Raw genomic sequence first — 27,224 nt, 5'->3', positions numbered from 1 at the left:
TTAGCGCCCTCCTAAGAAGAGAAAAGGAAATCCAGGCACACTATGCACACTGGTCTAATCTTATATACCACATGCTGTAAGACAGAGAGTGTCTGGCATCCACTGATTGACATTCATGTTCTCCTGTACACACTCACGGAAAACAACCATCTCAATTCCCGAGCAAACCTCACCAACGCTCATATACTGACTAGCCTCAGAATATGTTTTCTTCTTCAATATTTTCTACTGACAGGAATACAGACCAAAATACCATGAGAGCTCACTACCTGGAAAATTATTTCAAAATAATTCTTTATGATTATCAGAAAGGTACTGCACCTCTTTTTTGAAGTTGAGAAAGTAGTTGGACTGATCAACATGAAAAATCTCAAGTGCCGATCTCCTTAAGTTGTAACGACGCAAGTGAATCTCTCGAATTTGAGAATGAGGCCACTTGAAATCAAAACCCTGTCCTGAAAACAAAAGAAATCTTATGACTGAGTGCCAGCCACATAAAGTTACTCACTCCATGAAGAAAATAACTCCTTGTTTCCAAAAGTAAAACTTAGGGGAAAGGAATCTTACATTAAAAACCAAGTACTCATTATGAGTTGTAAATTGTTTCTTTTAAACTACTCTATTCTACTACACCTTTGTATGAGGCCAGATAGTAATTCTGAATTGTATGACTTAGAACTCTTTCTAAGATGTTGGATCTTTAGATTTAATCATAAAAAAGTAAGAGCTTAGAGGACAGTGTATATATACAAAAGTATGATAAAATTAAGACTGCATTTTGTAACTAAGTTTACTGTGATACCATCAGGTCAAGTCTTTTTAAATACATTAATAATGATGAGGATGATAAAGCCACCTGGATGGGGCATGCGTGCCTATAATCCTAGCTACTCCTAAGGCTGAGCCAAGAGGATTTTAAGTACAAGGCCAGCCTGGGTAACATTTGCCTTGTATAAGAATGGCCCTGGTTTCAATCACTGGTACTGTGTGTGTACACATAAAAATTACAATTCCCCTTTAATACATAATGGTTGAGTGAACCTAATTCCTTATTGACTCTCCATCTCTCATTTTATAAGATAAACTACAATTCCCAGTCCCACCTTGCTTTTTTCTTCCTCGAACTGATGACTGGTGGACCTGAATACTTAATAAAATGAAAGGTAATTATTTTCCAACTACTCACCATCTTCTTTTTCAATACTGTTATCATGGAAGTAAATGTGTTGAGTAGTGACTTCTAATCTGCCGGGAATTATGTCAATTACAGTAATGAGTTCACAGTCTTCAGTCAACACCAGTTTTTCCTTTTGATCCTGTTCTTCCTTTTCATCACTGAACAAAAAGTTTAAAAAAAGTGATCATGAATTTAGCTCACTTCTTCGAAAAGAGCTTCTTTCACTGCTGATGTTTACGTTGCTGTCTTTTTGAAATTCCTAATTAGTCTAGCTAGAAGTTGATAGTTTTGCAGTATGTTCATTTTACTAACTCTTGCATCTATAATTATTCCGTTTTTATTATCCTGAATGGATTTCTTTTCATAGCATTATTTTTTTCTTTTGTTTTCCTATTTCATACAGATAATGTTCTTTCCTGGAACATCATCCTGGATGAAACCTAGGGTCTTGTGGATGCACACTAGATGAGTCCTCTACTGCTAAGTTACCGTCAGACTCTGTTGCATATTTCTACAAAAACACAGCTTAAAGCCGTATGTCATTCAATATTTTCATTCAAAAATATTTTATGATTTCAAGATATAGATCCTAACAATCCTAGGTAGAAAGCCTTCTTCAATAATTTCAGTAAATACTCACAGATTCTTAACAGCTGGTATGACTTTAATTGGTGCAATTAAAGACTTGCAACACTTGTTGTAATCAAACAATTAATTAATTGTTTGGAAAACCAGAAACTCAAGCAAATCCACAATTTTGCAACCCCATTTCTCATATCATAGTCATGCTGCTCAAATGCTCATACATACGTCAGAGCACTGGCCGCAGTGTCCTCCTCTAGAAGCTCTAGTCTGTCTTCTTCCACATCACTGAGTCTAACTTGTTTCACTACCTCCAGAAGCAGTGCATCACTGGAAGGCTGTAGGTGCTGAACACCTGTTTAATAAAATAGAGTAAATTAAAAAATAGTACAAAATATTATAGCACTTCTATATTTTGATAGTTTTGATGTTTGATCATTTTTTTAAAATTATCATACATGTGGTAAAATATACATACTTTAAAAACAATAGTTATTTTTAATAATGGCTAATTCTTGATTCAGAAACAGACTAAGTATTGGATTAGCAGTCTGAGAAAGGTATAGAGCTGACTTTATGCAAATTACAGATTCATGAATCATAATTTCATTAAAAGCAAGTTAATAATTAAATAAATTTCAATGTGTTAATAGTAATGTGATTGTGCACTTGTACTAAATATCACATGACAGGCAGGTCAGGCATGGTGGTGCACACCTTTAACCTTAGCACTTGAAAGGCAGAGGCAGGTGGATCTCCGTGAGCTCAGGGCCATCCTAGTCTATACCCAGAGCTTCAAGGACAGCCAAGGGTACACAGAGAGCCTGCCCCACAAGGAGAGAAGAGAGAAAAGACTGTGTATGAGTCGTTGTTTACAGCTGACAAATGATAGCAGAGCCATCACTTCCTGGAGTACATGGACAGGAACAGGTGACGCGAAGACATACATAAAACACATATATACTGTACAAACTAAGTACTTTGTAACGGCAAAGGGCTTTATAGTGGAAAGAACATGGACACTAAGTTGGGACACTAGATTTCAATTCTGCCCTGCCACTTGGTCTCTCTGAATCTAGGAATCCTACTTTTTAAAAACTTTACAATTTACATGGACCTGCACACGTAAAAAACAAAAACAAAACAAACAAGTGAAGAGGAACCCCACAGAATAGGAGAGAATCTTTGCCAGCTATACATCCTATAGAGAGTTAATATCCAGAATATGTAAGAACTAAAAAAACAAAGAGACAAAACAAAGCAAACAAACAAGAACAAAAAACCAAATCCACCTATTTAAAAATTGGGCATGAGATCTGAAAACTTTTCAAAGGAAGAAAAAAAATGGCTAAGAAATATCTCAAAAAGTGTCTATTGTCCTTAGCAACTGGAGAAATACAAATCAAAACAACTTTAAAATTCCATCTTACTGCAGTCAGAATGGCAACGATACCACACCCAACAAATGCTGAAAGGGATATGGAGAAAAGAGAGCCTTCATCACTGCTGGTTGGATTTCAAATTAAAACAGCCACTATGGAAACCAGTGTGGAAAATTATCAAAAAAGGCAAAAGCAAATCTTCCCTATGAGCCAGCTGTTCCACTCCCTGGCACACACACACAGGACTCGACATTGTAAACCACAGACACTTGCTCAGCCACATTCACTGCTCCATTCACCACAGCTAGTAGAAGGAGACTACCTGAATGTCCTACAGCCGACAATGGAGAATGACAATGTGGTACTTATACACAATGGAAAGAAAAATGCAATCATGAAATTTGCAAGTAAATGGAAGGACTAAGGAAAGATTGTATTGAGTGAAGGGACCTAGACCCAGAAAGACAAACATTAGACCTTCTCTCTCATTTGAGGTCCTAACTCAAATCTTCCTATCTGAGTATGTATGTATCCTGGAGTAGCTACAGAAACAAGAAAGTAAAAGGGACCATAGCAGGGTGGATAGGTGGGGAGCAACAGAGAGGAGACTAGCGGGAACATTATAGGCTCTTGCTATTGTCCCTGGCTACCTTTTAGAGATAGAAAGCAAGTGCCCACTGCTGAGGACACCACACACTTCAAAAACAGAGCACAGAGGACTAGAGAGCCTCCTCCCTCAGAAATAGTTTTCATGGTAACAGAATATACCAAGTAAGCTTCTAAAGGAAGAAAGCAACCAAAAGACCTATCCATGATGATGTCTATGAATCACAATGACCAGCATGGCAAGGTAACCTAAGAATTCAGTAGAGGTACACATACTTCCAAGATTATCAGCAACTCTCTAATTGAACTAAAGATCCACTCAACAAGAAAGAAATTCTGCCTGGTGGGAGAAACCTAGTCAACTACTCAGGAATAGTGAAGTCATGTATCTTGGAGGAGAACCTACAACTATTACTTTACCAAACTAGCATTAGTACTTTGTACTCTAGATACTTGCCCTTATAACCCCAGGTAAGTATAGTCCTCACCCCTCATCAAGAAAATCTCTTTTTGCAACAAATGAAGACCATTGCAGAAAACCACAAATAACCAAAATGCAGAGTTGTGGAGCTGAGTCCTGCTGGATACATATATAAAACAATTCCCAAACTCAGGATCATCTTGGGAAAGAGGGCTGAGAGACTGTAAGAGCAAGTTTTCTGTTAGAATGAATCACCTGGTAACATCAGAAGATATACCCACAAAGTCTAACCAACATGTGAGTTGAACAAGGACAACAACAGACATGCTGAATGGATTTGGGGTGTGGGGGATATATAATATATATACATATGCATGTAACAAAAAGCTATGAATTTGAAATAGAGCAAGGATAGGATTTATAGGAGAATTTGGAGAGAGGAAAGGAAAGGGGTAAATGATATAATAATATTATAGTCTCAAAAAATAGAAGAAATAATAAAAGATGTGGCTTTTTTAAAAATAATTTCTGTTGTAAGTCAGGGTTTCACTATGCTGCCTGGGCTGGGTTGACCCCTAGGTAACTCATTCTTAACTCCTCAGTTAGCCGGAATTAAAGACATGCATTAGTGTACTAAGCTCATCAATCAGAAGAATCTGTTTGTCTCTCAAGGTAGCCCATGCCTGAGAAAATTTACATAGCAAACAATGACACTGACGTCCTGTCCTTCTGCCCCTTCTTCCCAAGTACTAGGATTACAGATAGGAATCTAGATTTTTTTAACTATGAAATGAAGAATCCATCACAAACTTGGTGTTTTGACTTCTTAATGTGCTTTCCATTAAAATATTATTATATACAGGCATTTTATAGAAAAGCCCAGGATGTAAACCTAACCCTGTATATTTGTAATGAGTTATTTGCAAAGTGTACTAAGTGAAACAAAACAAGAAACTATTTTCTTACTAAAACTAAAGATAAATTGGCAGATTATCAAAATATTTTAAGAAGTAAGCAAAGTAACTCCCCACTTAATTGTGAAGTACACACACCAGAAAGCACTGAAGGATTAGTGACTACTTGCTCCTGGTTTTCACTAAGGTCATACACATTTCTGTCCAGTTTTACTGTCACCGTCGTACTTGAAAATAAATTTTAAAATATGCCATGAGTAAAATGTTGAAAGACTGTTGAGATAAGAAGATATGATATAAACTCATATGGAGAGGTAAGAGAAGGTAAGAAAAAAGGAGGAGGAATTTCCCAGAGAAGGATTTCTTGGAAAATACTAGGGAGATATTATCATTGAAACTATTCCCAAACTAAAGTGATCCACTGAAGGGAGGGGAGTCTGCTAGATGATGAGAACAGTTAAATTCTAAAGAGGAAATGTTCAAGTGCCAGGATACTGACAAAGCAAAGGGACTCCTATAACTGTGGGTTGCTATGTAAGATACATTAAGCTAGTGTTTAAGTCAAAGACAAAAATATTATTTTTCCTTAAGAGTCATAAATTAAAGAGTGGGAAAGAAGGCTAACTTAGTAGTCTAAGGGAAAAGATATTATTTCTCAACAAAACATAAATGAAATATAGTAAAAATACTCGTTTTCTTTGGAAGGTTACACTCAGATTTAGGCCGAAATTAACACTACTGAATTCATGTACCCATTTGCACATACACTAAAAAGTACTATACCCCTTTGTTCATCTAAAACAGCAAACAATAATAAGCAGTCTGTCAATGTCTCTTTATTAAAACAGGTAGATACTAAAACTCACCTAAGTTATCTCTTAAGGCACTAGCTTCCTCATGGGTTTTGAAATTATAATTTGGTACCAGTTTAAGTCTCATGCGTGAATAATTTTCCACATTAGCTAGTTTCCAATGAATTCGATTCTGTTTCCTATAAACATTCACAATGAAACAAGTAAAAATGATTTAAAATTATAAAGACTGGTTTAAAAGATATAAACAGGTATCAAGTGCTTCACAATTGTTCAACACAATTTAGAAATTGTTCAAGGTATAACGACTGGCTAGTCTGCACAAGTCTGGGTATGATTTGCAGCACCACAAGAATCCAGACCTGGGTAAATCTGAAGGAAAGCAGTGGGGCGGGAGATAAGAACAGCAGAATGGCACAATGTATGCAAACACCATACTGAAACCCACTACTCTGTATACCCAGCAACTATTTTCAAAACTAATTTAAATGTTTATATTTGTCATCTGGGCAACTGTCACGAAAACTAAAATGAAAATGTTTAACTATAACATATATGAACTTAAGACAGCTCAGTTTATTTATCCAAGATGTTATGAGGTTTAATGGTAGAGAAATAAGATCTGAACACTAGTTTTCAGACTTCTAGCTTGATTACTTTATTCTTTCACTGTTAAATGTATAATATTATAACCATAACATAATATTAAAAAGTTTTACTACAAATAAAAATAACTGCAAATGAATCAAAGACCAAAATATCAAAATAAAGATGATAAAACTCTTAGAAGAAAAGGTAATGTTTTTATGACCTTGGACTTGGGTGTGCTTCCCTAAATATACTATAAAAAGTATGCACAGAAAAAAAAACTAGGTTTATTAAAATTCTAACTTCTGAGTAACAAAGGTCATGATCAAGAAAGTGAAAAATCATTTCCATCTTTGCAAACCGCCTGAAGAGTCAGTGAGAATGCAAATATTCTGACACACACACTTCAGTGAAAAGTCAACCATTCAATGTGGGAACTAGGCAAAGGCACAAGTCACCACTCTCTTCAAAGACATACAAATGGCCAATGAGTACACAAAACAGTGCTCAACATTGTTAGCTATTAGAATGATGAAAAGCAAAATCATACAATCATGCTTTATATACACAATGGGACAGTTATTTGAAAAATTGAAAAATAACAAGTATTGGTTAAATGTAGTGAAATTGAAAAACATACTGACAATTCTTTAAACATGAAATATGACCCCTAATTTGCACTTATATCGTATACCCAAAAGGATTAAAAGCATGCTTTCAAAACAGCATTCATACAGCTATCCATAGCAGCACTGTCACAGCAGCTCAAAAGTGGCCAACAAGTAAGTATTTATCCACTGATTGGCTGGTCAAAAAGATAAACAAAAAGTTTGCTACTTTTTTAAAACAAGGGCTATAAAATATATACACCAAAAAAGAAGCGACAATATTAAGTTGTAAAATGTTGAAGTACGTAACATCATCAACTCTAGCTTAATAAGGTGATGTCAGAAAGGCAAAAATATTGTTATGAAGTATAGGTCTAAAGTCTAATACATGCAACGTTAGGGTAAAGGAAAACTACGCATATGACGAATAATGCATACATACAAATCTCTCATCATCCCAAACCAACTCATAAAAACAATGAATTCCAAGTGTTCTTTAAAGAACTGGAATAAAAGGATAATTGGCTTAAAAGTTTATAATTTAATGCCACAGATATAAAGAACAAAGCATGCACCTACTTTTCAGCCCAAGGCCCCCTTTCGCATGTAAGATAGAGCCGTATTGCCTTCCAGTGTCTAGAAGCCGCCAGCTGCTGACTGGTAAGTTGTTTTATCATATTATTGTACCTCAGGTTCTCTTGCCGAGCTTTTCGATTAAATGGTTCCACAAAATACTCCTGAAATAAACAGAAAAAGAGGAGAGTAATGTATCTATAAATTTTTAATTTAACAAAAAATGGTATATGAGCAAAGATATAATTTTATTTTATTACAATACTTCTCTTTAATGAGGATGGTAAAATTTTAGCTATGTTCTACTTAGGATTTCTTTGATTCATAAATAAAACACACACACACACACACACACACACACTCTCTCTCTCTCTCTCTCTCTCTCTCTCACTCTGGCTGATAAAATACCTTGATAAAAGGCACCGACTGCTGAGTCTAACAACCTGAGTTTGTTCCCCAGTGTGGTGGGATACACCTGTAATTCCAACACTAAGGAGGTGGAGTCAGAAAGATACGAAGTTTAATGTTATCCTTAGCTGTTTATCAAGTTTGAGTCCACTCTGAAATACGAGATGGTCTTCCAAAAAAAGAAAAAAGGACTAAGATATAAAATATCTACTAAAACTCAAGAAAAACAAGCTGTCAATAAATTGTTGCTGTTACCAGACTTGTAGGAAGGAAATCATTGCTGTGGGAAAATAGATCGTGGCTGAGACAAGTAAGGAAGTCACAAAGTCCCATGAAAACTAGGTATCAACTCATCACTGCCCTTATCATGTGGATATAATGTCCTGGAATCAATCAACAGGAGGTACTAACTGAGCCTTTTAATTGGACAAAAAGGGAGGAAATGTAGATTCTGTCTGAAAGCCCGTGAGGGTAGGTGAAAGACAAGGCTGGAGTCTGTGATTGGGCAGTAGAAAAGAAGGGCGAGCTGAGAGACTTTGAGAGGCGGGAGAGATAGGAGGGAAGGGAGAAGGAAAGAAGATGGAAGAAGAGAAAGATGATCCAGATCCGTGTGGCTTTAAATAGCCACAGGTAGCTATGAATCTCTTATAAGGGATGCATAATTACAGGACAATCTGTCTTATCTAGGTGGGCAGTTTCTATCAATAGCAATTGGCTCTGAGTTTAGTATGTGGACGTTTTGTGGGGTGAGAATTGATTGATATAAATCTGATTGATAAATGTTAAGCATCTAGAGTTTTGATTTTACTGGCTACAGGGATCTGTGACAGCTAACTGCAGTCACTACATGGGGCTAGCCATGAAGGCAGTAAGACTGCTGGGACCAGAGTATAGCCCATGTTAGCATGGAGTGGAGAAACATTTTTTTAATTATTATTATTTAAAGCAACATAGCAAGTGTTTACAAAGTGAAACAGGATGTTCTAAGTTCACGGGCATCTTTGCAGGCACAGAAAATGTAACACTGCTTCAAAAACTAAGTATGCAAGTCAGTTAGGCAGAGTTTGCCAGTAAATCACTCAGGCCCTGCATTATCTCTTTTTGATGATGCATATAAATTAACTCTACTAATAGATAAAAGATGATTAAAAATTCATCTTAAAAGCTGTCTATTAAGAACCTGACAGATCTGAGTAGTCATATTTCTATGTGCTAAGCAACTCACAGTGGCCTTGATTTCTGTGGGTAGATGATGGCACTCCCTCTTACATTGTGCTATAAGTAAATTTTCACTTCTTTTTGATTTGTCAAGCTGACTAGAAGTTTATTGATTTTGTTAACCTTCTGAAGAGCTAGACTTTAGATTTATTGATTTCCCCTAATCTTCTACCTTTACTTATTTTTTTTGTTTGTTGATTTTTTTTTTTTTTGGTTAAATTACAGGGCAGGAGAGGTGGCTTGGGGATTAAGAGTGTTTTTTCTAAAGAAGAACCAGGTTCAGCAGTTCTAGCACCAACACAGTTGTTCACAACTACCTGTATCTCTAGTTACAGAGCTTTGATGTCCTTTTCTGACCTCTCAGGACTCCTGCACATATACAGACACAAGCATGCATTCAGCCACACACAGAAACAAACAAACAAAATAACTTAACAAACATTTAAAATTTTTAGTTGAATTTATTTATTTGTGTGAGGGATGTATCAAGATACCTTCTTAGCAGTATCTACTGATAAATTCTCATCTTAACAAGTTTCCATAATCTATAAGATTTACATAATCACTACACACTATGTTTCCTATTAAAATGGTTACTGATCAACTGTTTTCATCCCAATTATGGAATATTTTCTGAGTATGTTTGTTTCAAAATTTCTGGTGGAATGGCTTCACCTAAATTGAATTTAATGCTTGTAGCCAACATGAACAACTCAATTTAGAAAACACTGAGTAGTTTTACCTGAAATTTCAGCTTGCTTTCTCCTCCTTCTCGGTCTCTTTTATGCATATTCACCATTAAGGCTTCATAACAATTCTTCCAGTAAAGTGCCATGTTCTCATGACCATCATAAAATGTGTGTGCTTCATACTGCTTCATGTAAGGTACAATCTTAGTTTAAAAAAAAAAAGAAGGAATACACAGAATTTACACACTCCTCTATAAAAATGATGTCGGCCGGAAAGTCTTGCTCAGAGAAGATAAACTCTGAGACTGGAGAGATGGCTCCGGGTAAATAGCACTTGCTGGGAGCAAGCACAAGGCCTAGAGCTCATGTCCCGGCACTCACAGAGCACTCCTCTAACTCTAGCTCGAGGGACTCACACACTAGGTTTTGTGCCTGCATGAGCACACACCTGCATATATACACATATATGCACATAAACAAATCATTAAAAATAATTTTAAAAACTTACGTATTTTTCAATGTAAACTTGCCATTCATTTGAATTGCAGTATTCTTGAAAATCTTCAAAAACTGAAGTGCTGCCATTAGTGAAAGGCAAGGAAGGCAGGTGCAGGTTCATGAAAAGAAGTTCATAAATTTTAGAAACCAGAGTCCGGAGAAGAGGAATCAGAAATGAGTAGATTTCTGTCTGCTCCTTGATTGACCGACTTAGAATATGTTCTAGTTTCCCTAAAATATAGCATGCCTCATCTTGATTTGCAATCACTTTGGTCTGAAGAAGAGCATTGAGCTTAGCTGATGCCATTGCACAAACCTGGAAGAAAACAGGTCAGATGAAAAAAACCAGCAGCCTAGAGCAAACATTTACTACTAGCAAAAGATCTGTCTCACGCTAACAGTGTATAAGTTTTATGAGTGAGCTGTCAATAGTTATGAGTTGAGAGTTTATAAGATAAGTTTGTAAGTTAAGAGATGTGGCCAAAGGGGAAAAGTGGTTTTGGAAAAAGAGGGAAAGGAGGTGCAGCCTCAGGAAGTGACAGTGCTGACCAGAAGTCTCAGGACACCAAACCTAAAGGTGGTGGCAATGCAGGAGAGATCAGACATATGCTATATGGGATGGAAAAATGTGGAATGAATAAGCCCGTGTTTATAAACCCACCGGTTAAGACAAAATTTGAATATCATATTATGGTTGAAGGGAGAAAATAAAATCACATGAAAGACTAAAAAAAAATAATGATGAACCTGATTTAATTCTAAGCTAACAAATGTGTTAGAGTGGCAGTTCAGAGAGAAAGACCAAGTCTAGGAGGCCTCAGTACTTTATAGTGGGTTTTAAGCTAATCTATGATATAGAGTAAGATATTAGCTTTATTACGTCAGTCAAAAACTTGCCCTTTGCTCTAGAAAGAAACATGACTTCTATCTTCCAGAGTTGTTCACTATATAAAAAAAACTCAAAAAAAAAGAGAAAGGAAGAAAGAAAGAAAGAAAGAAAGGAAGGAAGGAAGGAAGGAAGGAAGGAGGAAGGAAGGAAGGAAGGAAGGAAGGAAGGAAAGAAAGAAAGAAAGAAAGAAAGAAAGAAAGAAAGAAAGAAAGAAAGAGTGGCTATCCAGTCCTTGGGAGGCACTGGTACACAGATCTCTGTAGGTTTGAGGACTCCCTGGTCTCTTTAGTGAGTTCCAGAATATCTGGCACTACATCTCAAAACAAATCAAAATTAAAAACACCCCAGGACAGCCAGGACTAAATAGAGAGACCCTGTATGAAAACAAACAAAACCTCCCAACTAAAAAATAAAAAATAGAAACAGAAGAGCAGAAAACAAGAGTAGCCGGTCACATGATAAACAGAAACACAACAGACCAGTGGAGAGCTATCTACCAACAATGACTGTAGGAAGCAGCATTAGATTCCTCTGGGGACAAATAAAGTTGTTGAAAATAGGCCCAACAGCCATTTGTATCCTTAAGGTGAAGAGCAGCGTGGAGAGAACAATGCAATAGTTTGTTTTGGTGGTTTGTTACATGATGTCCTAACTATTTGGATACATAAAGATACAGAAGGAGTCTGGTCCTTAACTAGAAATTTAATTAATCTTAAGCTTCCTAGGGCAATTAATACATATTAAGAGCCCAAGCACAAGCAAAAGAGAACTCTCAGTTTACTATTCATTTAATCTATAACACTGAAGAGGAAAAAGCTAATGAGAAAGGGTTTGAGGAAGGAGAAGGACTGAGACTACAACCATTAGATTAGAGGTTGGTTTCAATAGGCCAACCTTAGGTTAAAAGTTTAACTTCTCCATACTCTTATCTTAGGAAGAGCACTAGAACTCACCCTCCTCATCCTAAATCTCCACATATCAAACAATAAAACTGAATATTAAAAGAAAACAGGGTTAGGGGGATGGACAGTAAATAAAATGTTAGCCATGCAAGCATGATGACCTGAGTTTGAATCTGTACACAAAAAGCTGTACGTGTTAGTGGTTGACTGTAACTCCACCATTCCTATAGCACCATGAGAGAGTGAGACAGGATGATCCCTGGAAGCTCACAGGTCGGCAAACACTGCTATACTGCTATATAAAGCAGTAAACAACAAAAAGGGGATGAACACCCAAGTTTGCCGCTGACCTCCACAGGTATGCTGTGCTAGCGCTCTCTCTCTCTCTCTCTCTCTCTCTCTCTCTCTCTCTCTCTTTCTCTCTCTCTCTCTCACACACACACACACACACAGACACACACACACACACACACACACACACACACACAAACAGAAGTAGATAGATAATCAGGTTTATCATGACTAAAAGTACCTAATGAGAATAGAAAAATGACAGGGCAATTTTCTAACATTTTAATTTACAATGAAAATAATAAATATTCTTGCAAATATATTTTATCTTTAGTTCTAAAATCTAGCAAAACAACATACATAACAAAACAATGTTCATAACGGCATATACATAATTGGTGTCTGATAAATGAACAAATGCATAAAGACTTAAAATTTTGGATTACTAAAACAGGAAAATTAATATAAATAATTTTTCCTAAAAATACAATTCTTAGACTTTACATACAAAAATCTCTGTGCTGGCTACTTAGCAATTAGTAAAGTACACTGAATACAGATGATCTATAAATAAACCCAGTAAAAGAAAATATTAAAATCACACAGAGTCCTAGGACTGAGGGAAAAAAGCTGCTTCTTAAGCTCCTTTCTGATCTTATAAGTTGAAATTTCAAGTGATCTAGTATCTTTTGGAACCAAAAAATACTGAAAAGGGAGTCTGAGAGATGGTTCAACAGGTAAAGGTGTATGCCACAAAGCCTAAGGGCCTGAGTTTGATCCCAAAATCCATGTGGTGTACTCAAAGAACTGACCCCCAAAAGTGGTAACTGACTTCCATAACACACATGTGCACAATGCAGGCACACAAAATAAACAAATACAATATAATTTTGAAATCCTGAAAAGGCATTTATTATCTAGCTACTACATTAGTAGCTACAGTGTGTGAGAAGATAGAATATAGCATGAAAAAAAAAATCAAACCTGCAAACTGCCTCTTCCAATGAATTCTAGAAGCAACTGGATCTGAATCTGAGAGAGTTTTACCCATACCGGATTCTCAGAATACCATACTGACAGACAGTCAAGGAGCTGTGTGGTATCTTCTAAAAGCTAACACAAAAGAAAAATTGAGAAATAAATAAATGCATTCACTTTTAAAATGTAATGATAATCTTTCTTCAACAATACCAATCAACATCATTGCTGAAGTAGTTAACTGTGCAGTTGCCAAGAAACCAGAACCATGCAAGAACAAACAAAGCTGCCAACTCTTCATCTGAGGTATATTTTCTGCATCCGATTAAACTCTAAAGTTTCACAAAGAGGTGGTGAGGATTTAATTCCTTAAATGATTCTCACCCACCTACAGTATTTATCTGCTCAGTTCCAGCTTGTTTGCAATAGCACATCATCGCACTGTAGCTCAGGCTGACCTGGAACTGTCTAGTAGCCCGTACTAGACTCAAACTGTGAAAATCCTTTTACCTTTCCCTCATAAATGATAAAATCACAAGCTCTGGCCACTACATTGAACCCTAAAATGCAATTTCAAAATGCCATTACTAACCTTCTCAGTCCACATGTTTGAATTAACCAATCCTTCTGACTGCAGAAAGTCCTGTATGATCAACATGAGGCGGAAGGCATTTTCAGCAGTTACAGGACTACTCTTTGCATCTCTGTTTTCTGTGACTGCCCATTCTAACATCTTCTGTAGCAAACTAAGTGTAAAATAAAGTTCTTTTAACACCATTCTTTCATACCATTGTAAGCTTAGAAAGAAAAATGAATAATCCCAAACCCCTTATTTACTAGCAACATTGCAAATCCAAAGACACACTCTCACCAGCAGGTGGCTACTAAGACTGTAGATGGAGGACTTCCGTGTGATGCAGTGTGAAGGAAAAAGTTAAGAGTAAGACAAGAAACAGACTCTATTCCAAAGAAGGAAAAAGAAGAAGAAAACCAGAACTCAACAGATGTAGAGAAAGGCTACTTGGAAACTGTAGAGAAAAAGACAAGGAACATGGCTGCATGCTCTGAGACCTCTACAAGGGAAGGGTAAGCAGATGCTGCTGCCTTTCTTTCTTTTTTTTTTTTTTTTTTTTTTTGGTTCTTTTTTTTCGGAGCTGGGGACTGAACCCAGGGCCTTGCACTTCCTAGGCAAGTGCTCTACCACTGAGCTAAATCCCCAACCCCATGCTGCTGCCTTTCAAAACTAAGCCAGCCAGTGAGGACAAGCCCACAGCCTTCACGCTCTTCAATTAGAGTTGCAAGCTTAGGTGAGACACTGATCTCTCTAATGGATGAGTCAGCAATGAAAAGAAAACATCCCTGCTACTCTCTCTGACTTGCAAGGCAATGAGCAGACATCAACTTTAAAGTCTCCTATTACCACTGAGTCACCTCCAGGAATGGTGGTGCACACCCTTAATCCCAGCACTGGGGAGGCAGAGGCCAGAGGATCTCTGAGCTCCCAGTCAGTCAACACTACACAGAAAAGCCCTTTTAGGGTTGGGGGTGGGAGGACAAAAAACAAAAATGAAATAATTAGAAAATCCTGAGCCACCATGAGGACCTGAGGACAAGGTCACAAAGCTTTAATATAGCCTGCTATAGCCACAAGGTGAAAGATGGCTTAGTGAGAAACTATAGAGAACCAGACACCAATACGCTTAAATTTTCAGTCAGCAGGAGGGTCAGATCAGAGAGAGAAGTCACTCCCATCCTCAGAGGCTGGAAGTGGATCTCATCAACTGAGAACCCCCGAGTTTGATAGCACTAAAAATCAACCTCCCATTCATCAAGCAGTATGTATACTTGATACCCTCAACTAATTCCCTCTAGGAGGTTAGACTCGAAAGGTCTTGAAAGCATTCAGACAGGTCATCAGTCAGTACAGATCCATGGGCTGTGGTTGCTTCACATATTCACATTCTCAGCACACTTAGGAGCTACATCCAGTCAGAGCATTAGTCACACTGGAAGGTGCTATCTGGGTACTCAGGAGAATAATGCAATCTGCCTAGCCATGGACTGCAAAGAAAACTATCCAGCAGAGCTTCCTGGTACACAAAGAAGGGAAACTGCCATAATGAAGACAGATTTGTTATGCAGACCATACTAGTCCAAACTAGTATACAAGTACGAACTCAGCCAACAATATAACCATAGCAAAATCAGGGGTGCAGAGTTTCAAAGCACCCATACCCATGCAATTACCTGGGAGCCTCCAATTTTTAAGGATGCAAAAAGAATCCATTTCAACATGTCATCCTTTATCTTAAAAAATTATTTTACTCTCTTGATTTGTCCCTTGACAAATATTTGTACTTTATTATGTTTTAAATGGGTGCGTTTATACTTTTTTTTTATTTTTTTACGTTTTTTTTTTTGCGTTTATACTTTATTTCCACTGTGTACTCATCTAATTGTTTCTGTTCATTATTGTTGCTGCTATTATAATTGGAAGTACTATACAGATGGAGGACTGGGGAGACAGCTCAGGAAGTAAGGTGCTCTGTCTGCCATGTAAGCATGAGGACCTGACTTCAACTCCCAGCATCCACATAAAACACAGAACATGGTAGAAGATGACTACAATGTCAATGCTGGAAAGGTAGAGACTGGAATCTCTGGGGCTTATTGACAAGATAGCCAAGCGTAACTGGAGGGCCCCAGAAGCCCAAGAGATGCTGTCGTAAAAATAAGGTAGACAACTCCAGAGGAACTTCCAAAGCCATATGCATAATGTGCACAAATACTTGCACACATGCCTCTGTGTGTGTGTGTATTTGTACCAAAACAAATAGAAAGGGAGAATCATGAATTGAGAATAAGCTCAATGGGATACTTCAAATATTAATAAAGAAAAAATGACTAAACTACAGTGTTCAAGAACTCTACACATGATTAAAAAAGCAAACCTAAGAATCCACTGGGAAGAAGCTCAGATAAGCATGTAAGGCAAAGAAAATCTACTCAATAAAATTCTAGCAGAAAACATCCCAAATCTTAAAAACAACAACAACAACAAAAAAAAGCACCAGAGTCCAAACAGGAGAGGATTTAGAGCCTCAACTAGATAAGATCAATAAACAACCTCTCTATGGCACATTATATTCAAGAAGGAAAAACTTCAAAACAAAGAAACAGTATTAAAAGCTGTATGGGAAAAATGTCAACTCATCTACAAATGTAGAAAGTTTCAAACAAGAGGTCAGACCTTTTGTCAGTAACACTAAAAGCCACTAATATTTCTTTAGTGAATAAAACACAAAATACTCAATAAAAAATGTTGCAAACTACACCTCTCATGTTGAATTAAAAAATCAAGTGAAAATGGGTCAAAGACTTTAATTGAAGACCTGATAGTTTGAAAATCATACAGGAAAATACAAGCTATAGGTACAAACTTCCTACAGAGACTTCGACAGCACAAGAAATAATACCAAGAAATCAAGAATTGATGAATGGATAAACATGAAATTAAATTCTTAAAAGCAAAAGGAAAAAGAAATCATTATGGTGAAGAGAAAGTCTATGGAATAAGAAAAAAATCTTTGTCAACAGAAATCAGACAGGATCAATATCTCAGATATATTAAAAACTGTAAAAATTAAACCCATGCCTCCAAAAGTTATTTAATAAGAAATGACTTAATAAACTGATAGTTCTCCAAAGAATACAATCAATAAATATTAATAAAAAAGTGTTCACCACCCTTAACCACGAGGGAAACACAAAGTGCAACTGGCTTAGATTCCATCTCCATTCTAGTCAGTGACACTCCAGTCAGGAGAGCCAACAGTGGTGAGAGGAGCCTTCCTGAACTGCTGTTGAGAATGGGAGCTACTGGAATGGAAATCAGTACAGAGCGCTCTCCAATCCTAAAAAGAGAACTTGCATGACCATCCGCACCACTCCTGCTTCCACCTGAGCTCAAATTTAACCTCCTGACACTGGCGTTTGCTTTGTTCTTCTTTCTACATTCTACCAAAATGGTAAAACCTAGGAAGAAAAGAGAGTAAACCGTTCTTTCCCTCTCTTCTACTGTATACTGAACTAAGTGTTCACTATTTCATTTTAGACTCCCACTCATTCGAAGAAGGGGGCTGGAAAAAAAAATGACTAACTGAGTGCTTACGTTAGTTTTACTTCATCTGAGGGTCGAATCAGCTCACTTGATATTCCTGGTTTAGTTAGCGCTGAAAAGACCTGTCCTCTTTCAATCCAAGTGTCTTCATCAGACTTTTCTAGTCCTTTACACAGGACATAATTCAAAATATTTGTAAGCAGCTGAAAAAGTTCTTCTTCACATCTCTACAAAAAGCATTAAACAATACTAAATTATTCGCTGAAGGAAATGTTAAAATAAATTACAGAGCCATCTACATATACTTAGTGTTTATGTAAGACACTTTTAAACATTTAAAAAAATTTTTGTTTTTAATTATGTGTGGATATATGTGTCTGCGTGTGGGATGTGCACATGAGAATAGCTGCCCAAACAGGCCAGAACTGTCAGATTGCCTGAAGTGAGAGTTACACATCATTGTGAGCTGCCTGGTATGGGTTCTGGAAATGGAACTCAGGTCTTCTGAAAAGCAGAAAGTACTCTTAACTGTTACCCCTCCTGCCCCCTTTTAACATGTCCTTGTTGACTGGAGACACAACATATGTAAGATGCAGGTTCTGTTCTCAAGTCAGTGATGCTGGGCTGGAGAGACTGTTCCATGGTTAACAGCATTTACTGCTCTTGCAAAAGGTTCTATTCCCAGCACCCAAATAATGGATCGCAAGCATCCATAACTTGAGTTCTAGGACATCCAATGCCCTTTTTTGACCAACACAGGAACCAGACACATACATGGCATACATACATACATGTAAGCAAAATATTCATGCACACAATATAAAATAACCTAACATGTGTAAGCTAGTATGCTCATTCCCTACTGCCACACATATACAAATAAAAAAAAAAACCACACCAAACCAAACAAAAAGATATTTACAAGTGACAACAGCCTTTCTAAACTTTAGATCACAAGACTTAGAATATGAGTGGAAAATATTAGTAACAGCTTACATAATGCAAAGGACTTAAGTATAAAACTAGCATGTTAACATTTTATTTGGAAAGATAAGCAAATTTACCTCTTGGCTTTCAAGAAAAGAGAAGTCATCACTAAAGCCCATTTCATTTGTGATGGTTCTGTCTTTGTCAGACTGCACAGAAAATGACTTAGTAGACTCAACTGGAGATGGGGTGCTAGGTGAGCTGTCTGGCATCTGACTTCCACTATCGCTCAGTTCACTTGCATCAATTCCACTGAGATCCAAGCTCAGATGCGAAGTGTTACTATGCCAGAATTCTTCTTGATTCTCTGACCTGAAAGATAATTCTCCTTCAGAGCTATCTTCTTGAAATAACGGTGTGTTTGAATTCAAGGACTGACTATCTTCCAAACTCCAATGGTCTGAAGATATGTCAGCTAATGTCATTTTTTCATCATCAAGTTTTTCAAAGGTCCTCTTAACATCTTCAGTTGACATATTTTTATTTTCTTTCACTGAAATTGTCTTCCCATGTTTGTTAAGAGAATTTATATTTTCAAAATTTGCTTTTAAGAAAAGTCTAACAAAGGTGTCTTGCCAACCTACTTGCTGTGATATCTGGTATGCCGCATCTGGTTGGGACTGCAAAATCTGTAATATCTGTAAAGAGAATACAAAACAAAAAAGTACAACAAAAAGTACAAAATTCATCAAAAGCATACAATTTTTTTAATGACAAGGTCTCTAATTACTTTAATAACAAAGTAATTTAATGAGAAACAATATGAAGGTATACTTTAGGCTTCTGTTCTGTGTATGGTGTATGTGAATATGTGTGCAGATGAACACACATGTACATGGAGGCCAGAGAGAGACACTGAGTGTATGAATCTATCACTCTCCAACTCATCCCCTTCAAGTAGCTCTCTCTCACTGAATCTGGAGCTAGGGTAATGGCCAGACACTCAGTTACCTTATGTCTCTAGCTTCTAAAATGTTGTGGTTGCAGGCATACACGGGAACACACAGCTTTTAACATGGGTGCTGGGGATTTGAACTCAGTTCCTCCTGCTGTGCAAGCACTCTTACCCACTGATCCATTTTATCATTCAGGAGTATGTTCTTAACTAGCATTATAGTATTTGGAACTATTTGATATTGTGGTTCTACCTAATCTGATATTATTCTTGCACAGAGTAAAGATGTACTAAAACATGTGCTAAAAGAACACAAAAACTAAAATCATTCTCAAAAACCATGCTAGATGTGAATTTGTTGAGATAAAATATTAATAAGATGACACATGGTCACATAAAATATAGTAACATGATCATTATCTTAATCAAAAAGTTCTCATGAGCTTATTACATTTGTTCAGCAAGATTACTGGGTAACTGACACGTGCCAGGTATAACACTTGGAGAGTATTATACCCAGGGCACACAAGTATGGAGCCCAAGTACTCTAAAGAGAATGCTTTCTACTTCCAATTTTTTTTTCAAGTCAAGTTAATGACTACTTTTGGAAAAATATTTTTTAGTAAGTCTGTATTAACAAAGAAATAGATAAATCAACTTTAATTCAAAAAATTAATTCCAGTAAGATGCATGCTGTTATTTAGTTTAAGTACATTGAAGAATAAATGGTCACATTACAATATGTAAGAATTCTTCCTATACAAGTTCCTTCTTTGAAATAAAAAGTAAGTTCTTAGCTGGGTAGTAGTGAGAAATGATATTAATCTAGCACCGGGGAGGCAGAGGCAGGTGGATCTCTGTGAGTTTGAGGACAGCCTGGTCTACAAAGTGAGTTTCGGGACAACCAGGGCTACACAGAGAAACCTTGTCTTGAAAAAAACAACAAAAACCAAAAACAAAACAGTTTTTAGAAACAGTCAGAAATTTGGTTAATATTTTTAAGATATTTTAATCACAAAGCAAGTAAATTTCTACATATTTGACTATATCATTGCTTGCTTTCTGATGAGAATTCCAATGACAAGTGTTATAGCAGGGATGAGTGACTGCACACAGAAAAGAATCAATTTATATGATCTAGTCAAATCACTGCGATTCAGTGTGGAAACGTAATCTGCTGATTATTTTGAAGGATAAGATGAAAAATCTGTCAAAACGTGAAGTGTAAATGAACGCTTTGATGCAACTCTATTTATATCCTAGAGATGTGTTACCACACATGAGTAAAGATATGCACAAGAAGATGTTAATAAAAACGGGGAAAGACGAGAACCTGAACTGTCTATCAATAAGGAACCACGTAATACTACACAGAATAATACAGAATAAGAAGATATAGTCAGATACGATGAGGTGGCTTAGTGGTGGAATAGTCAAAAGGTCACCAGCATAGGAGAGAAAAACGTCATGATCACAATGAGGCATACAGCCTGACCCTCTCTTCTCAAGGTTAAATGTAGACTGAAGACAAAGCATAGGAACTTTTATAAACAAAGTTTAGAAAATTATTTCCACAAACAAAACAAAAACTGACATACAGATTTCTTATAATCGCATATTTAATTCTTTTCTAAAATAAACACTTTATTGTTTACATATATTTAATTTAAGTTAGTTGTACTATATAGCCTGGCTTCCAGCTTATGATCCTTTTGCCTGGGCCTCCCACATGTTGTTAACTACAGGTATGTACCACCATATCCAATTGAAACTGCTTAAAAAATAGTAAAATAGTAACTATTATGAAACAAGCAAACAAACAGCTTACGTCTGCCACATACTACTCAATGAAAGGCACTGTCATAGTTGGAGGATGTTATTGTAAAAATAGATCTTGAAAGTTTACCAACCTTTCTACAGAGGGTCACTCTGACATTCACATGTGCTCTGTGACAGATATATACTATAGATAACAGATCTTTGAAATTAATAACGGGATCTATGATAAAGAAGAAGTTAAAAATTAAACTTCATGGATATCCAAAATAAGAATTCTATAATTGTATAAATGGTGAAATAATTATTCACTTTCCAAAAGAGAACTACAGCTATATTCAAATTTCCCTCCAAAACTTCAGGTTGCTAATACTCCAATTAAGCCTAAATAACTTGTCTCTCTTTGATTGCCTGAGTATATTGTCTATACTGCAGGAATATAATGCTATTATCTTTTTATATACCTATTTTGAATTATCAATGAGACTTGATAAACTACTTAGCAAACCACGCAAGCAAGATAAAGAACTTAATTCCGCCACCTAGACAGGGTGTCTGCCATAAATTCTAGTTTATGGCTAAGTTTATAAAAAATGTATTACACAAAACTAGAAGAAAATATGTCTCAAATTGGCTTTTATCTTATCTTTAAAAAATTTAAGTACTTTAAAAATTTTAAGCTCTTTTATACATGTTTTATTTAATGCCACTCTCTTATTTAGAAAGCCTGTCATTAACTTGGCTACTTTACTCAGCAGGCATTTACTTTAAAGCTATGTCCTGGGAAGACAAAAAACCAACTACAGAAATATATTATCTGAGAAACACCTTGAAAGATCAAGTAAGAAATAATTTAAGGGTTGGGGATTTAGCTCAGTGGTAGAGCGCTTGCTTAGGAAGCGCAAGGCCCTGGGTTCGGTCCCCAGCTCCAAAAAAAAAAGAACAAAAAAAAAAGAAATAATTTAAAAAGTAACCTAAGGTTGGGGATTTGGCTCAGTGGTAGAGCACTTGCCTAGCAAGCGCAAGGCCCTGGGTTCAGTCCCCAGCTCCGAAAAAAAGAAAAAAGAAAAAAAAAAGATACTTACACAAAAAGTAACCTAAATGAGGAGATATAAAAAAAAAAAAACACCTTCCAGAGAAAACCAATGTCTTTAATTTTGAAATATATTCTTTCTTATTGAAAATATTTTTTCTATTTTAGATTTTCAATTATTTTATTTTACATGTATGTATGTATGTATGTATGTATGTATGTATGTATTCACTTCACAGTCCTCTTGGTGCCCTTTCTCCCATTCATCCCTTGCTACAATCCTCCCCCCATCCCCATTCCCTTCTCCTCTGAGGGAGTAGGGCCTCTCTGGGTTCCCCCCTTCCCCGACCCTGGAACATTAAGTCTCAGTGCATCCTTTCCCACTGAGTCCAGACACAACAGCCCAGCTAAAAGAACATCCCACAGACAGGAAACAGCTTTTGGGATAGCCTCCATTCCAGGAAAACCAATTTCTTAAACACATCATTGTTATTAGTCCCAGTCTTACCTGTATTAATGATTTGGTTAACAAAGTTTTTAATAAGAGATGTGTTAACTGGTACTTCATTAAGGAGGAGTCCAATTCCTGAATAGCCAACTTCTCTAAGACGGATACGTTGTTTACTACGTTCATAAACATTTGTGCATTTTAACATCTGTTCCATGACCTGGTCACAAAAAGTATTAGTCTTTTCAATGCAGAGAAATATCAGATTTTGGAGAATTAACAGTAAATTGTACTGAAATGTATTTGTATTTGTGTGAATAATGTTTAAATCTCTAAATATGGCAAAAGAAAGAGTAGTGCATACAGCTAGCAGGCATGAAGAACATGTTCATGTATCAAGATGTTATTATTATTATATAATTATCAAATTTCTTTTTGAGACAAGAGCTCTATGTATATTTCTGACTGGCCTGGAATTCACGATGTAGACCAGGCTTCCACTGCTGGCATGTAAGGTATGTGCCATCACATGCAGCCTAAAACATTCTTAACTCATTTATATAACAGTAACCAATTTTCAAGAACAGAAAACATTTATGAAACAACCCAAATAATAATTCATATCTACATATTGGGGGACAGGCTGATCTTGTAGCCACATTATTTTCAGGAGTAAAAGCAGTGTTATCCAAGAGGTTTAACATATATGTATGTATGTATATATGTATGTATGTATGTATGTATGTATGTGTATATGTATGTATGTATGTATGTATATAATAAAATGATAATATGTCAGAATATCATAAACAATCCCTAAGAAGTATTTTATTCTTTTTTTTTTTTTTTCGGAGCTGGGGACCAAACCCAGGGCCTTGCGCTTCCTAGGTAAGCGCTCTACCACTGAGCTAAATCCCCAGCCCCTCTAAGAAGTATTTTAAAAGAAATATTCCCTCTCCATGAATGAACCCTAGTGAAGGCAGATGCTTCTTCTAAGAGCAGCCGCATTGGTAACCAATAGGATATAAGCAACCTCACAAGATAAACCACTTAGACCTTTTATCCCATTTTTGTTTTCTAAAGCTTAGGGATTTCAAGCACAGGTAGTCAAAACATAACCTGTTAAAAATATGCTTAATAACATGACTCTAACAACAATTTAAAAACAAATGCCAGGAAGAAATAAAGTATACCAAACAGGAGAATTAAGTAAGAGGAAAATGCTTGTAGAAGTGTGCCTGGATCTTCTACTTTTAGATAACAAAAAGCTCAAATGTGTGCTGTCACACAAGGGCCCAGAGTCTAGTTTCCATAGAAAATAAAATACATTCTGTGTGTTTTGATAGAACTGTTAGTCTCTCGGCTTCGATTTTATCACCTATAATATAGGAATAATTAGAGCATTTATCTCATAAAACTACTATAAGGACTAAGGAAGCTACTACTTGAAGAATGCCTAATGCTTGACCTATGGGGTCACCACATCACAGTTGCTATTACTAACTGTTAAATGTTCTGATGTACCACACAGGTTTATTGTATCGCAAAGAAGAACTGAGAAGTTTTATATTAAGGACAATATGACCAAGTGGTTATAGTCCACTGAGATGATTTATCTGATTATATTAATTTTTATTTGCTATTTTGATGGTTTTGCTTATCTGGGTGCCCCCCATCCCTGCTGCCACCTTTTTGGATGTAATGGTAGATTTGGAGGAAGGACATAAACCCAGGGCATGTATGCTAAGCCAGTACTCTACTACTTAACTATATTCTAATTCTATGATATACGCTTTAAAATTCACAAACGTGAAAAATATATAACAAGCAAAAGGAGTATGAAAATAAATATATAGTGAGCAAATTCATATACTGGAAAATGAAAGATATAAAGATGATTTTTTTTTGTACCTTAAAAATGATTTCTCTTAGTTTGTCAGAGTACTTCTGATTTAACAGCAAGGCATAAAGTATGTCAGCATTTCCTGGTTCAAACATCAGTAAGAAAAGCTGACCTCTAGTTGGGCTGGTTCGTAGAAGACTGAAGAGTATATCCAAAATTCCAAAGAGCTTTTTAAGTTAAACAACACAAAACAAAAAATCATTTATGTATACAGGCAGCACAAGGGTGTATGTCTCAATCAGTTATTTAAACTAAATCTGATACACCATGCTTCTTGTCTCTGATCTCTTTTGTATTTTCCATTTCCTTTTGCATAGCCTTCCATGATACATACTCAGTATCTCTGAAACCATTCCTTCATTATTTGCCCATATGAAGAGAGATCTCTTCTATAGAAGTTCTACTCTGGTTCCTAAACATGTAAAATCCTCCTGTACTGCCTCACACATTTATATCTCTCTTTCAATCATACTCTTGTTTCACAGTTACCTGTTAACTTCTCTTAACTGTGTAAATTCCATTAGGTTAAAAAAATTCCATCTGCATCCCTTAATACTACTGTATACATATATTTAAAAGTTCTAAAGTTGACGGCAGGTAATACTCACAAAAAAATTATGAAAACGAACTGAAAATCTGCCAGATACAACTACGTAATGGTTTGGATATGAAAGGCTCATGTGCTGAAGGCTTGTTTGGTCAAGCGGGAGGCACTAATGGGGTGATCAGATCCTAAAGATTCAGATCATAAGGACCTACTTCATCAAGTGACTAATGACTAGTAAGTCATTATTGTATTATAATGGCTATAATAATGGTGACTAGGTTATAATAATGAGTATAAATTGTAATGGCTATAAATGATTATTATAATGGGCTATACAAAGGTCAAAGGAAAGAGAATACTTACCTTTAGGTATGATTGGGGGAAATAATAAATGGAATCATGTCTCTGTGAACTATTTCCTGTCCCTGGCTCCTTCCTATCCTGCTCCTTTCTGCCTCTTGATTGTCAAAAAGGAGCAGATTTGCTCTACTATGCTATACATGTATATACATGACTTATCATGGCTCAGAAGCAAGAAGGGAAAACGACAATAGGATGGAAAACTCTTGAGTCATAAGCCAAAGGAAACCCTTATTCTTTATGACAGTTCATCTCTGGTGTTTTGTCACAGCAACTACTTTCCAGATAGAAACTGTAATGTACTTCTTTACCTGTGTAATATTTCGACAGGATCCAAAACAATTCTATTCATTAGACAATTAAGTATCTAACTTTACAAAATGACAAAGTAATTCAACAGTTAAAAGTAAAATTCATCTCAGCTATACTACCTGTTCTTCTTCATTAGTAGCGGCTATATAACCTATGATACTTTGAATTTCTTCATGGCTTCCACCTTTACAAAGAAAGTACTTAATTAGCCCATACAATGAAGTCCTTATTGTTCGAATATCATCTGGAGATAGCTCATTACATATAGAACTATGCCTGAAAGAGAAAACAAAAGTGTTAAAGTTGAAATAATAATTTAAATTATTTGATAATTTTATATAAGAGAATTCATAATGTTAAAAATAAAAGCTAGTAAGACATGATAAAGGTACTTGTTACCAAGCCTGATTACCTGACTCTGATCCTGGGACTCAGGTGGTATGAGATAACCGAGTCTCACAAGCTGGCCTAACTCCACACACGCGTCATGGCACATAACACCCCCCCACACACACACACACACAAAACACACACATATACAACGCAAAGAAATAAATGTATTTTTTAAAATTAAAAACAAAAACCTTTCTAGGAACTTGCCATAAAGTCTATACAGTACTTGCTTTATAAGCATGAGGCCCTGAGTATATTCCCAGGAACCCAGGTAAAACGCTGGATATGGTAGTACACAGTTGAAGTCCTAAAACTAGGAGGGTGGAAACAGATAGATTCCTGGGGCTTCCTACTATACACCTTAGCCAAAGAGTGAGCCACAGGGCAGGAAGAGTCTATCTCAAAAAACCAAAGGAGATGGAATCTGAGGGAAAACGAACCTAAGGTTGCTCTCTGGCTTCTCCACATACACATGTGCACAAGCCCCATATAAAAAGAACACACACAATTGACCTGGGAAACTGACTCACTCCATCAATAAATGCTTGCTATGCAAGCCTAAGTTTCTGAGTTGAGGTCCCCAGAACCCATGTAAAATGCTGAGTGTGGCAGCCAGTGCTGGGGAAAGGATGATAGAAGGTTCTTAGGATTTGTTGGATATCCATCAAGCCAAATAGATGAGCTCCAGGTTTAAGAAGAGCCACTGCCTCAAAAACCAAGATGGGGGACAATTAAGAAGGATACCAGAGGGGCTGGAGAGATAGCTTAGGAGTTAAGGGCACTGACTGCTCTTCCAGAGGTCCTGAGTTCAAATCCCAGCAACCACATAGTGGCTCACAACCATCTATAAATGGGATCCGATGCCCTCTTCTGGTGTGTCTGAAGAAAGCGACAGTGTGTGTACACACATTAAA

General features: G+C 36.5%; 1 protein-coding gene and 1 pseudogene across 7 annotated transcripts in view; one reads left to right on the top strand and one right to left on the bottom strand.

Annotated features, from left to right (window-relative positions):
* Nbeal1 (neurobeachin-like 1) overlaps nucleotides 1-27,224 on the bottom strand; it is a 164,708-nt gene that overhangs the window by 57,636 nt on the left and 79,848 nt on the right. For all 7 annotated transcript variants that reach the window (XR_015629593.1, XM_087569002.1, XM_087569005.1 and 4 more), the window contains 15 exons: nucleotides 26,037-26,193; nucleotides 24,707-24,865; nucleotides 22,856-23,015; nucleotides 21,449-21,537; nucleotides 18,721-19,281; nucleotides 17,708-17,883; nucleotides 14,129-14,282; nucleotides 13,543-13,671; nucleotides 10,487-10,792; nucleotides 10,032-10,181; nucleotides 7,670-7,827; nucleotides 5,949-6,073; nucleotides 1,988-2,114; nucleotides 1,187-1,335; nucleotides 322-455 (listed from right to left, as the gene is read on the bottom strand). Coding sequence is in view for 6 of the 7 variants with exons in the window: in XM_087569002.1 (XP_087425128.1) it covers nucleotides 322-455; nucleotides 1,187-1,335; nucleotides 1,988-2,114; nucleotides 5,949-6,073; nucleotides 7,670-7,827; nucleotides 10,032-10,181; nucleotides 10,487-10,792; nucleotides 13,543-13,671; nucleotides 14,129-14,282; nucleotides 17,708-17,883; nucleotides 18,721-19,281; nucleotides 21,449-21,537; nucleotides 22,856-23,015; nucleotides 24,707-24,865; nucleotides 26,037-26,193 (2,734 nt within the window). In the remaining variant the exon portion in view is untranslated. The remainder of the gene's footprint in view (nucleotides 1-321; nucleotides 456-1,186; nucleotides 1,336-1,987; nucleotides 2,115-5,948; nucleotides 6,074-7,669; nucleotides 7,828-10,031; nucleotides 10,182-10,486; nucleotides 10,793-13,542; nucleotides 13,672-14,128; nucleotides 14,283-17,707; nucleotides 17,884-18,720; nucleotides 19,282-21,448; nucleotides 21,538-22,855; nucleotides 23,016-24,706; nucleotides 24,866-26,036; nucleotides 26,194-27,224) is intronic.
* LOC134480580 (peptidyl-prolyl cis-trans isomerase NIMA-interacting 4-like) lies at nucleotides 10,951-11,187 on the top strand (annotated as a pseudogene).

Source organism: Rattus norvegicus, chromosome 9 (genome assembly GCF_021556685.1).
Source record: "Rattus norvegicus strain SHRSP/BbbUtx chromosome 9, alternate assembly SHRSP_T2T, whole genome shotgun sequence".
Taxonomy (NCBI): domain Eukaryota; kingdom Metazoa; phylum Chordata; class Mammalia; order Rodentia; family Muridae; genus Rattus; species Rattus norvegicus.
This window is presented reverse-complemented; position numbering and strand designations above follow the sequence as displayed.